At 45.9% G+C, this 12,734-nt stretch overlaps 1 protein-coding gene across 8 annotated transcripts in view; it reads left to right on the top strand.

Annotated features, from left to right (window-relative positions):
- Itpr1 (inositol 1,4,5-trisphosphate receptor type 1) overlaps positions 1–12,734 on the top strand; it is a 338,451-nt gene that overhangs the window by 269,823 nt on the left and 55,894 nt on the right. For all 8 annotated transcript variants that reach the window (XM_038318103.2, XM_038318102.2, XM_038318101.2 and 5 more), the window contains 5 exons: positions 726–836; positions 3,110–3,205; positions 6,188–6,310; positions 7,522–7,626; positions 11,414–11,606. In XM_038318103.2, coding sequence (XP_038174031.1) covers positions 726–836; positions 3,110–3,205; positions 6,188–6,310; positions 7,522–7,626; positions 11,414–11,606 — 628 coding nt within the window. The remainder of the gene's footprint in view (positions 1–725; positions 837–3,109; positions 3,206–6,187; positions 6,311–7,521; positions 7,627–11,413; positions 11,607–12,734) is intronic.

Below are 12,734 nucleotides of genomic sequence, written 5' to 3'. Positions count from 1 at the left end.
AAGCAACTCACCGTCTGTGGAAACCCTAGTCCTAGTGGGAGGACATTTTGTTAGATCTACTTCCTTCTCCTGGTTCCCCGATGAAGGAGGCGGAATAGCTCTGGTTATGAGAAAGAACAAAGAAATGCAAGGGTTCTGGAACTATGGATGTAAGACCTCAAGTTCACTTTCCTGCTACACCAAGGCCGATTGAAAGGAACAGACCAGGGTAGTTCGCTCTGCATTCAAAGATCCAACTTGGAGAAGGTTGATCCATTTTGATACCGTGCGAACTGAGGCAGAAGCTTTCTGTCCAAGCTGAAGCCTTAAGCAGAAGTACCAAATTCACAAGATGAGTGACAGAGACAGAACGGAACACAATTCTAAAGGGGAAAGGGGCTCAGATCCTGGTATCAGTCACACACCATATTTTCCTATAAGAACAAAGCCGATCGCACGGCACTATTTGGATCAGACTTAGCCAATTTATCAGTTAGGGTGTATGGGGACTTTCCTACTGTTTACTGTTAATTCTGAAACTAGAGATCTTCATCTGTCTTTTATTTTTACCACTTTCTCACGGAAAATTGCACTCTCCCCAAATGACATTATGGGAGTGGTAAGCATTGTGTTGAAATAGCAGTTTAGCCTGTTGCCCTTTGACGTCTGATTTATGGCCAGCATTTGTGTTAATGCCTGTGTGTGTGTGTGTGTGTGTGTGTGTGTGTGTGTGTCTGTTTACACAGAACTGCATCGCCACCCATGAATCCAATGGCATCGATATCATCACAGCCCTCATCCTCAATGACATCAACCCACTGGGAAAGAAGCGGATGGACCTTGTTTTAGAACTGAAGGCAAGTAGAGACTGAGAACTAGAGGCGGTAACCTTTGGGAAAAGTCCATTTATGCTTTGCCTGGCATGTGACACGGTATTGTGAAACCAAATACCAAAGACAGTTCTGTTTAACTGAACGAATGACCCACATTGCACATTCTGACCTAAAATGCAGAACTTTGCTCTTTCCAAAGAAGGGCCTTGAGAGGGTACCAGCTTTTCAATTAGGTCACCTGGAATGAAGAGTTGTCACCAGAACTGAGAAATTCAAAAAGTACCCAGGAATGAAAAGCCTGAAATCGGAAATCCAGTGGGGGTTGGGAGGGAGAAGAGAAACACCGTTCCTCTAGTTTCTGAGCTTGCTGATTTTGGGGAAGGGGCCAGTGAAGAATGTACAACTTGGCCCTTCCAGTGTCACCAGAAATCAATTTCTACTTAGTCAGGTGACACCTTTTTCTGTTCAGTCATTGACCTGGCAGAAGGATGACTGATGATGTTGGCTTAAAATAAGAATGTACCCATACAGTCCTCTAGTACATTCTTTGCATTGTTATGAATGGGAACCTGGAGCTGCCACCCCGCCGCAGCCCTAGCATGTAATGCCTTGTAAAAATAGTTTTATAGAGTTAAATGGTGACTTCAAGGTGCTCATTCTGTGGGGTTTACTACTTGACAGACCATTCCTGAAGGCCTACCAGCCAGTCCCCCAGTCTCTAGCCCCTGTTTGGGGTTTCTAGAGGTTGTCAAAGACTCAAAAAATATCTAGTTCTGAGAATTGACCTTGCAACATACCCTGATGTGTGATGCTGTTTGGAAATGCATTAGCATCTCTGAGCACATTTCCTCTTCTGCTGTTCCCATGTCAGGGCATGCTGAGATTCCTGCTCTCTCACACCTGTAGACAGGAGTAAAGATAGTCTTGAACTACAGAGGTCAGCTAAAATGCTCATCTGCATTTACTGTGTGGACAACAGTGGAAAACAAGGCCTTAGGAAGACAGCAACAGCCTCCCCAAGAAACTGCATGGTCAATTTTATTTTTCCTTTAGCATTTAGAACTGAGAGTCCAAATCGTGGTTGATTTGAACATATGGTTTAAATGGAATTTTTTAGCGCTGTTTTTTCCTTCTGAAAAATACTTTATACTTGACTTGAATATCATTCCTGTTCTCATATGGCTATCACTTATCAGAAAGTACATGATGTGTGTCTGAAATAGACTGAGACGTCCATGTGTTCCTAGTTGGCATTTCAGTGCCCTTTTCAATGAGAGTAGCAGGCTAAGGATTGGGATAGAAACAGGTGAGAGCTCAGCCACTGGATTGAACTTCTGTGACCCAAGCTGAGGAGGAAAAATGTCTCTATTTCCAATCCCCAGAAGGAAAACACCAACCTTGAGACCCATTGACAAAGAAATATGTAAATTGTAGCCCTGGGGCCTCAAATGAAATGAAGCCAAGAAACGCCAGGTTGTGGACACATGGGTATTGTTAATGTAATGGGAAAGTGTGTGTTGGTGGATGTGAAGTGTTCCTCTGGGCCACTTTTATTAAGTAATAGCATATGTACTAAACGATATTAAGAAATATGAAAGTTGATAGATTTTAAGACAGGGAGAAATTGTATTTATTGACTGTCATCTCTGGCTCACAGTATCCAATAACAGAATATTTAAGGGGAAAAAGATTGTATCTGTACTATGTATGTATACACCTTTCACCTTATTCTCAGTCCACAAACAGTTTAGACTGAGTTTTGACCCAGCACTTATACCTCATCAGGTCTTACAGATAATATACAGACGAAGCTGACAAAAAAAGATACATAAATTATATGGAAATGCTATTCCATTTTATATGAGGCTGAGAATCTGGGGACCCTGGGGTCCCCTGTGGATACCCTCTAGCACCCATGTATAAATTGTCTATTTCTGCTGGAACTGTTGTGGGTTTTACTAGCTGACAGACCTTTCCTGAGAGCAGTGTCTGAAGTGTGCTTCTGCTCAATCTCTTACCCCTGTTCTGGGGTTCCAGAGGTTGTAAAAGATTCCAGAAATATAACGTATGTTTTAACAAATGCAGACCCTTAGACACGAGTCAGATTCTACACACGTTTCTAAGGTCCTGAGTAGCACACCCTCTGCCTGGTGACGATACTCTGGAATGTCCTTGGCCATGGGGTGAATCTGTTTGTCCAGCCAGGATGCACACTTTTGTCTGCAGCTGGGCACACATGTCTAGGCGGCTGCCCAAGCACCCCGTCCATATCTCTTTCCCTGGTTCTCTCCACTTAGAACAATGCTTCGAAGCTACTCCTGGCCATCATGGAAAGCAGGCACGATAGTGAAAATGCAGAGAGGATTCTGTACAACATGAGGCCCAAGGAGCTGGTGAGTTGTGACTGATTCATTGACAGTGGCACCAACAAACCTCAGAGCGAAACTCAAGACAGAATGAAGGTCCTGCTTCTTTGATCTTCTGAAACCATTCCCCAAAAAGTTCCAAGGATGATTTAATCCAGACCTGTGCCTGGGTACAGAAGTAGGGCAGTGGACACAGGGTGTTCCACCTTGTCCTATCAGCACAGACCACATACAGACGCTTCCCTCTCCTTTGCTTGCCCACGGAGAACAGGACAGTGGGTGAGTGTGGGTTGAGGTCCACAGCTCAGGGCATTGACCCTGTCACCTTAGATACGTAGCTGCACGGTCCTAGTCTATAAAAGGGAAGGTAATATTACATTGACGGGCTATTTTGAACTCTAGAGTACAAAAGTCATCAAACCTGTAACACAGTACCTGGTATGTAGTCCTTTAAGAATTGAGGGCCATTTTCTTTTCTTTGTTAATTATTAGGCAAGTGTCCTACCACAGAACTACATTCCCAGCTCTTGATTTGTGGTGTTGTGTTGAATGGGAGGGGGGACAGTGCCATGGAGTTCAGGCTGGCCTCAAACTCGCTGCATAGCTGAAGCTGTCCTTGAACTCTGGCTCTTCTTCCACCTCCCAAGTATTGGGGCTATGGGTGTGCACCCCCATTCCCTGACACCCTTGGTTGTTTGAAATGATGATTTGCTGTACCCCAGCTGGCCTTAATCTCATGATCATTTTACTTCATGTGCTGGGGTTACGGGTGAGTGCCACCACACATAGGCCCCTGCCACATTTTTTTAGGACTTACAAGTTCGCATCTGTTCTTGGTGCCAGTAGTCTAAATAATAGGAGAGTGTATTTTGAATGTTGATGTTTGGTTCTGTTTTCTTAAAACATGACCCGGTTTATTTTCAAAGAGCAACATTCGTGATGGGCTGACTTCCATGTTGGGAGTTGGTGGTGGGAACCCTGAGAAGAGCAGTATTCAAGGATGGGTGATACGAGTTGAGTCTGTTTGGACTTTCCCCCATGCAAATAAACTGTAACTGACAGATTTAAATGAGGACATTAAAACATTTCTGCCTCCCAGTGACCTGAATGTGCACTAGAGACCAGACCAAAGTCCCTTTATGTATTCCTTTAAATAAAAGTTCACAGAAGCCTGGCTCTTTGATCCCAGAGGTCAGGGAATGAGTTCTCAGCAGAGACAGGAGTCTCTGCGAGTTTACATAACAGCTTATGTAACTGGGGTAACTGGGTAGCTAAGGGTCGCCATTACTTAGTACAGTCAGAATAGCCTTTGGATAGAACTCTTTTCAGCTCTTATGAATCAAGAGCATGTGCTGGCTCTTCATGACTGTCTTGGGTAGAGGAAATGCCACAACCCCTTGCTATGGCTGCCTTCATCTCCTGGGTTTCCCCCTTGTGTTTAGAGCACATTATTCTGGATCATAGAAAGGTTCAAGTCTTCTTGTAGTAAACAGAGTTCTAAGAAGACAAATAGGAAAAAAGCTTAGATATCCAGAACACATCTGTGTGTGCACATGTATGCATGCATATGCATGCATGCACCGATCCATGTACTTTGCATGTGTAACATGCTGGGTTTGGTTTTAGAGCTGCTGGGAATACCAACTCAGAGAGTGAGGGTCTCACCTCCAAATAGCAGCTGACCCACTGTCAGTACAGAATGTGTAGCTCTCTTTAGGTTTCATCTTGAATAATAAAGAAGTCCCAAATAATGGCTAGTGGCAATGAAGAAGGTGCCCCCAGGCTGCAATATCTTCTGAATCATCAAAGGAAATGATTAATTCTTAGTATAACTAAGCATATTTATTCTTAGTGTTTGAATTATTAAATTCTGAATGATATGTTTATTTAGGGAAGCTTGGCTGGTCCACCTCTGTGCACTGTGTTGAGTGCCAGGAGATAGATTCAGATATAAGCAGCGCCAGTCCCTGCACCCTGGGAACTAAGTGAGTGAGAACAGTCAACAGGTAGTAAAATGCCCTAAGAAGTATACTACTAGGTTATGAGGAGTCCTAGAGTCAGGCAGGCAGCTGTGACGGGTGGTGGCCAAGTTCAAATCCTAGCTCATTAACCATGATCTTAGCAACGTTCTTAATCTTTATTTCTGCATCTATAAAGGAATGGAAGTTTCTGAGCCCTCATAAAACGTTTGTGAGCCTTACACCTTAATGACATTAGCTCACTGAGCACAGTACTTGACACCGTGCAGGTTTTCAGCAGGTGCTGCTGGTCCATGCAGTTGCCTTCCCATGAGAGGGGGTCTGGGAGACTTGGACCCAGAAAGGAATTGTACTACTTTTCCAAAAGCCGATGGCCGATGAATTTCTTACTAGTTCTTTTGTTTGGTTGGTTTTGGGTTTTTTTTTTTTCCTCTGAGGAAGCAATGGCTGGAATGAGGAAAATTTGGTGTGTGTGTGTGTGTGTGTGTGTGTGTGTGTGTGTGTGTGTGACATTTTGCCATTTTCCAGGTTTTGGTGGTGCTAGTGGTGGTGGTGGCGGCGTCTTCATGTGCATCCATGGAGTGGGGTGGGTGGGGTTACACGTGTAAAAATCAAGGGCCAGTTTCCTTTTTCCTCTGTGGATTCTAGGATTCAGATTCAGGTCTTCAAGCTTCAAGGGCAGGGCCCTTGTTAGCCAGTGAACTATCATCTCACCAACCCTCTCCCCCCCAACTCCCCCCGCATTGAGGTGCTTTTATAACCACCATCAGCTTCTAAAGCGGAGGGGTATGAACCAGCCACTGATCATTGGTTGGTCCAAGTGGAGAGAATGAGCTTGTCTTGTCGGTGAAGGTCGACTGGTGTTCACCGTCAGCATCATTTTAACTAAGGAGTCTGGGGCTGTGTCCAAGCCTAGGGGAATGAGATATAGTCCTTTGTGAGCTGGGACAGCTGGCTAAGTGTTGTAGATGCCAGTCCTGCACGGGTCACCTCTGAGTCAGGCGGTGTGTTCTCTTGTCCCTTCTCCAAGGTGGAAGTGATCAAGAAAGCCTACATGCAAGGTGAAGTGGAATTTGAGGATGGGGAGAATGGTGAGGATGGAGCTGCCTCCCCGAGGAATGTGGGCCACAACATCTACATACTCGCTCACCAGGTACGGTCCTCCCTCTCGGGCCCTTCTAGACACCACCAGCATTCTCAGCTGCCCTGACACTGAGTCTTCCTGGAAAGCTTTCTCCCAGGACTGGTTGTCCCTATGGGAACATGGCTTGCAGGTGTGTTTGGCCATCTGCCTCAAGGGGCTAAATTCCAGGACTGTGCCACTTTCTCAGTGTGGTAAGTCAGGAACTTGGAAATCCCCATGCTCTGTACACGCATATACCCTTGAGCAATGACACTGGGTGCTTTGTCTGGAGCTGCTGAAAGGGTATCTTAGGCATTTTATAAATACTAATGAATCTCTCTTAACAACCTAAAGAAATAAACTTGAGCCTCCTTGCCTATCACATTTGGGGATCTGTGGGAACCTGTCCTTACAATTTCCTTTTGTTTGCCTTTCTGGGTGATATTTTCTGCCCTGACACCAAACTGCCACATAATCCCTTCCCAAGTGGCTTGGTTTTTCAAGTTTCTTCTTCTTTGGGTATGCTAGTGTGCCTTCAACTTTTGGGTGGGGATGGGCAAGCTGTAGCCCAGCTGGAAACTAGCATGCCCTTTCCTTAGCCCCTTTTAAACTTGGGTACAGTACCTGGGTGTAGCACGGTAAAGACAAGAGACCTAAAGCTGCCAGGTCCCTGCCCCTGCATATCTACTGAAGGATTTCAAACACTCCCCTGTCCCACATCACCTCCATTTTCAGCATCTAGCATCCAAAAGGGTTTCTGAATAGTTTTGGAATGGAGGCTTAATGGGGTGCACAGAAAACCTCATGTCCCTCCTGCCTGGCCTTAAGAAATCAGAGAAAAAGGGGGATGGGGATCCTGCATGAGCATGAACCATCCATTCTTGTATGCCAGACTCTGTACAGAGCAGAGGTGAGCAGAAGGGAGCAAGCCTCTGGGTACTGTGACCCTTGGCTTACATTTTTCATTTTTAACTCAGCCTTAGAAAGACTGTGGGTGTAGCTTAGTTGGTAGAGTGCTTACCTAGCAAGCACAAAGGCCTAGTTCTGGGGGTGTACACCTGTAAAACCAGAACAAGAGAGGGAAGAGCAGGAGAATCAGAAGTTTAAGATCATGCTCAGCTACATAGCAAGTTCAAGGCCAGGTTGAGATATGTGAGACCCTGACTAAAAGAAAGAAACCCAGAGTTTAAAAATAGCTCTTACACTCGTTGACGCCCATTTTCTCTTTGCTTGTGTTCTAGTTGGCTCGGCATAACAAAGAACTCCAAACCATGCTGAAACCTGGAGGCCAAGTGGATGGTGATGAAGCTTTAGAGTTCTACGCAAAGCACACGGCACAAATCGAGGTAAAGCAAACAACAAACACACAAAAAATTAGTTAAGTCGTGAGCAGGGAGAGCTCAGGCAGCAAGGCCTGGACTTTCATTGGATGGTACCCTGTATCTTCCTACTGCTCTCAACAATAAAGATGTTGGGGTGCTTCCTGTTCCTAGGTTCCTCTATTAGGTAGCAGATGTAGATTTAATTATACATTCTGGCCAGCACCTAAAACAAGTGGGTAGGGCTGAGGAGATAGCTCAGCTGATAAAGCGTTTGAGGTGCAAACACAAGGACTCACTTCACCTCCTAGAACCCATATGAATAATCCAGATGAAGCACCTGCACATATGAACATGTACACATATGTACACACCCAGAGTCTAGCGGAGGGACCCGCTGTAGAGTATGGTGACCCAGGAGGTCTATTCTGATGAATGGCATCCAGATACAGAGTAAAAGAACACGGGACTGAAACGGGCGGTGCCCAGAGGGAGGATCTTTTCTGGTCTCTACAGGGAAGACTGCAGGTAAGGCGCGCATGGCTGGAATTGGGTGAGTCAAGGGGGGAAACGGTGCAAGATAAAGGAGAGGAGGCAGCACAGAGCATCCACAGCTTACACACTTCATCCTCAGAGCATCGGAACAGCTAGCGTTCCACTCACCAAGCCCCGCCATCCTCTGCATTTTACATGGCACAAAACACTCTCACTGTCCTTCCGAAGTGTGTGGCATCACGGCTGTGGCAAATGGAGGCGCTCTTCAGTAAGGCTTGCTGAGGATGTACCCTTCCCTAGCTGCCAGTGTCACAGATGGAGTTTTAGTCCCATCACCTGCATTGTCTCTTAGCATCTGAGAAACATGTCTGGCCCCAGGATCTAGCTACTCGGCATGTTACGCCTTGTTTTGCTGATGAGTATAATATCAGTGTCAGAAGAGAGATTTGTTGGACAGAATAACACGTTCAGCATGATGGCTCTTCAGAAGTCTGTTCTTACCTCTCCGGGTCGTCCTGATGAAATGCTTCATTTGATCAACTCGTCAGCCATGCCAAATGTATTGTGAACGCTTAATCCTGATTTATTGATTGTGGCCAGAAGCTTGGCCACCTCTGTACCCTGCATCCTTTAGGAAACAAGCGTGGCAGTACAGAATGTTAAACATAAATAGAATATGCCCAGCTCTGGCCCAGTTGGGAGGAGACTGGAGCCTGATAAATTCTCCTACTGCTAGAGGTAGAGAAGGGATAGTTGTTCTGTCTCCTGACTCCTGCTGCTAAATCTGCTTCAACAGTGAAAATTTAAAAACTGTTGCCGGGTGGTGGTGGCACACGCCTTTAATCCCAGCACTCGGGAGGCAGAGGCAGGCGGATCTCTGTGAGTTCGAGACCAGCCTGGTCTACAAGAGCTAGTTCCAGGACAGGCTCCAAAGCCACAGAGAAACCCTGTCTCGAAAAACCAAAAAACAAAAACAAAAAAAAAAAAAATTTAAAAACTGTCGCTAGCCTCCAAATCCTGCCCTTGGCTGGCCAGGACCCTCCTTTTGATTCCCTGGAGGGTTATGAATACAGATCCAGGGTACTGTGTCATAGCTGCTTGGGGCTTTGCTAGCAGCCTCTGGAGTCCGCACACTTGAGCCATAGAATGGAATTCTTGCCACGGGTCTTCTGCTCCCCTCCCTTTGCCTGTTACTCTTCTCTTTTGTGCATGGGTGAAGGAAGGAGTCGTTCAAGATGTCGTCTATGCGAAGTGGGTGGCCTCTTCAAAGAAAATATTCAGAACCGGTCCTTGAGCCTGTGTCCGCAGCAGGTTCTAGGTGCTAACCACACACTACACTTCCAGTTAAAACAGGTTGATTTTGAACCAAAACCATTCTGCCAACAGAATGATTCCAACCCCCACCCCAGCTCCAGCTAGATCCAGGAGGCGCTGGTGTGGAGACAGTGTTCCTCTGCTCTTACAGAGTCAGAGCTGTGAGAACCTGCCTGACCACCACAAGTTTCCCACCACAACTGGGCCTGAGTCACCTCTCTTGCCCCATCAGGGAACAAAGGTATTGAGAGAGGGAGCAAGCTCTTCCTGTCCAGGGCGTCAGCCCTGGCCTCGCCTGACCTCCTCAGCCTCTGGGGAAGGGTAAGAAAGGCCAAGAGGTCATGTCTCTGCAGGTGTACTGCAGCCCTTGGCCCTTTAGAGCTCTCTATACTTGAAACTGTGACTAAGTAGACTGTCCTAGGATTGGAAGCGGACAACCCTGGAGACAAGCCCAATGAGGAAGAGAACTGGAGCTGCAGGCATCCACCCCTGGAACCTCATGAAGCCTGGTGGCGCACGCCTTTAATCTCAGCACTCAGGAGGCAGAGACGGGTGAATCCCTGTGAGTTCGAGGCCAGCCTGGTCTACAGGGCAAGTTCTAAGACAAGCTCTAAAGCTACAGAGAAACCCTGTTTCAAAAAAAAAAAAAAAAAAAAAAAAAAAAAACCCATACACACAAAACAAACAAAAAAACCACTGGTACCCTCCCAGAGGCATATTGGTTCACGTATCATATCACATGTTCTTTCTGGAAATTATAAGAAGATGTCGGAGGTCATTGCAAATGTGATATAAAAGCAAAGGTCTGTTCTAAAAGTCCCAGATGTAGGGATAACCCAGGTTTTGCTGAGAAAAGATAGTGGATTGAGGGTTACTGAAACTGTGACCCAAATTTGCCCTATCTAATATGACAGCCTTCAAGCCATGCCTGTCAAATCTCAATTAATTGCAAGTAATGATTGTGTTTCCCATTTGCAGTGACTGCCGTACCCAATGCTCAGTGGTCCCTGTGACTCCATTTGCAGTGACTGCACATGCACAGTGCTCAGCCATACCTGTGACTAAGGACTGTCCTCTTGAACACACAGAGAATGACCCCGTCACCGTAGAAAGTTTTATCCTACAGTACCACCTTCAGCTGACTGTCGCAACAAAACACAGTATAAATAAATCATTCCAGATGAACACTGATTGTATTTACTTTTGTTTTTGTTTTTTTAGGGTTTTGCTGTAATTTTAGAGCCTGTCCTGGAACTAGCTCTTGTAGACCTGGCTGGCCTCGAACTCACAGAGATCCGCCTGCCTCTGCCTCCCAAATGCTGGGATTAAAGGCATGCGCCACCACTGCCCAGCTTACTGATTGTATTTAAAGGAAAAGCAAGAATGGGTTTCCCATCTGCTCATTTTCCTCAGCTAATTTTGACACTCTACAGTATTGATGTCAGTTGCTGCTGAGAGTTTTAGACAGGCTAAACTGGTTAGCTTGTGAAATTGTGCTGGTTGTCTTTAAGCTTATCATTTGTTTGTCCAGACAAACACTTCAGCAGTGTCTAGTAAAGGTTGTACATTGTTCATCTACAGTCTCAAAGCAGAATCATTTTAAAGTGCCTTGGGAGTGTGTGGAATATAGCTCTTATAGTTTTGTGATTCTAATGATTTTTTTAAAAAAGTGAATATTCCATGTTGTAGTCACAAAATTAAAATCAGTATTTTAAAGTGGAGAAGTATTAAGATATTATAGGGGGAAGTTGATAATGTTTAAATGAATGGCGTATGAGGTTAGACAAATTCTTACAGACTTAACAAAACTTTTATGTCTGGTGTGTGCATGCACAAAGGCACATACGCACACACAGACACATCCCAACCCGGACCTTTCAAATGAGACAGATTCACAGTATCCTACCTGAGCCTTGAACCCTCAGTTCACTGCCAATAGCAAAGCAAGAGCCTTTATAGAAAGCTCTGGGGACAACTGCTTCCCCTCCATTTACTGTCACCCTAGATCGTCAGACTGGACCGAACCATGGAACAGATTGTCTTCCCTGTGCCCAGCATCTGTGAATTCCTGACGAAGGAATCAAAACTGCGAATATATTACACCACGGAGAGGGATGAGCAGGGCAGCAAGATCAATGACTTCTTCCTGCGCTCCGAGGACCTCTTTAATGAAATGAACTGGCAGAAGAAACTTCGAGGTGAGTTTTAGTGCCTGGACATGCTCTGGAAACATACAGCTCTGGGCTTCACACTTGGCCTGGTAGAAGCCATTCAGGAACAGCTGTGATGCTGCCCCCCCCTTTGAAGATAGAGAACGTTAGTATTTCGGTAGATGGGCCCAATCTAAGGGCTCTAAATGGGCTGTAATCATGTTGATTTAATTGGCCCAGGGGGGCATCGTGGATGATATGGAGTGCCTGTTTGGGTGTCTCCCTGTGAAAACTAACTAGACACAGAAAAGACCAGGTCATTTCCTTCCCGGGATGGTTCCCTTGGACTGAGCATGCAGACCGGCACACCTGTTCCTGGGACTCACCTATTTTCCCTTTGATGGAGTAGCTCAGGTTCAAAACTCCCAGTCGTTTTATAGGCAGCGCAATTGTTTGCCATGGAAGATGCAGCATTGCTCACCAGCCGGTCCCGTGGTAAAGCCCAGCCAAGTCAAATGGCGCATTTATAGCTCTGCCCCAGAGGGCTTCGCAGCTCCCAGTTTTCATTAGGTTTTAGTGTGATCCTTCGGCACCAGCATCGTGTTTGGCATCAGCTGTTGTGACCAGCTTTGAAAGGATCATGCTTTATTTGTGCCTGTGAGTTGAGAGCCAGGTTTTTTTGTTTTGTTTTGTTTTGTCTTTCATTTTTTTAACTTGAAACTCTGAAGTCAAGCTCCAGTTGAGATGGTGAAGGCTCTCTGCAGGGTGTGGTTAGGGTAAGGGAGAGCGGCATCAGAGATCAGTTTCCGGGACCTCTTGTGCTATCTCTGGTCCCTGCCAGTCTGAGCAGAGCCAGGCCTGCTCTCCTCACCAGGCTTGCCCTGTGCACCTCCCTCCTCATTTCCCTCCACCCCACAGTCACACTTGGCAAAGAGTTGTGTAATCCACAGTAGTAGCGGGTCCTCTGCCTCAAGGGGTGCGGAGAGCAAATGGCCTAACCGTTCCCAGATCCTCAGCCATCCAGTGGGCTGTAAAGAATCATTTACCCCTGAAAGGCCTCTCATTGTTCCAAGACTTTCCTTGAAATGCAGCTAGTGCCTTCTCTCATTTCTGTTTTTGAAAAGTAGTGTTTGTTTTAGGGAAGTTTAAGAATCGCTGTACTTGTCATCTGAAAGC

The sequence above is a fragment of the Arvicola amphibius genome, chromosome 2, assembly GCF_903992535.2.
Source record: "Arvicola amphibius chromosome 2, mArvAmp1.2, whole genome shotgun sequence".
Lineage (NCBI taxonomy): Eukaryota > Metazoa > Chordata > Mammalia > Rodentia > Cricetidae > Arvicola > Arvicola amphibius.
This window is presented reverse-complemented; position numbering and strand designations above follow the sequence as displayed.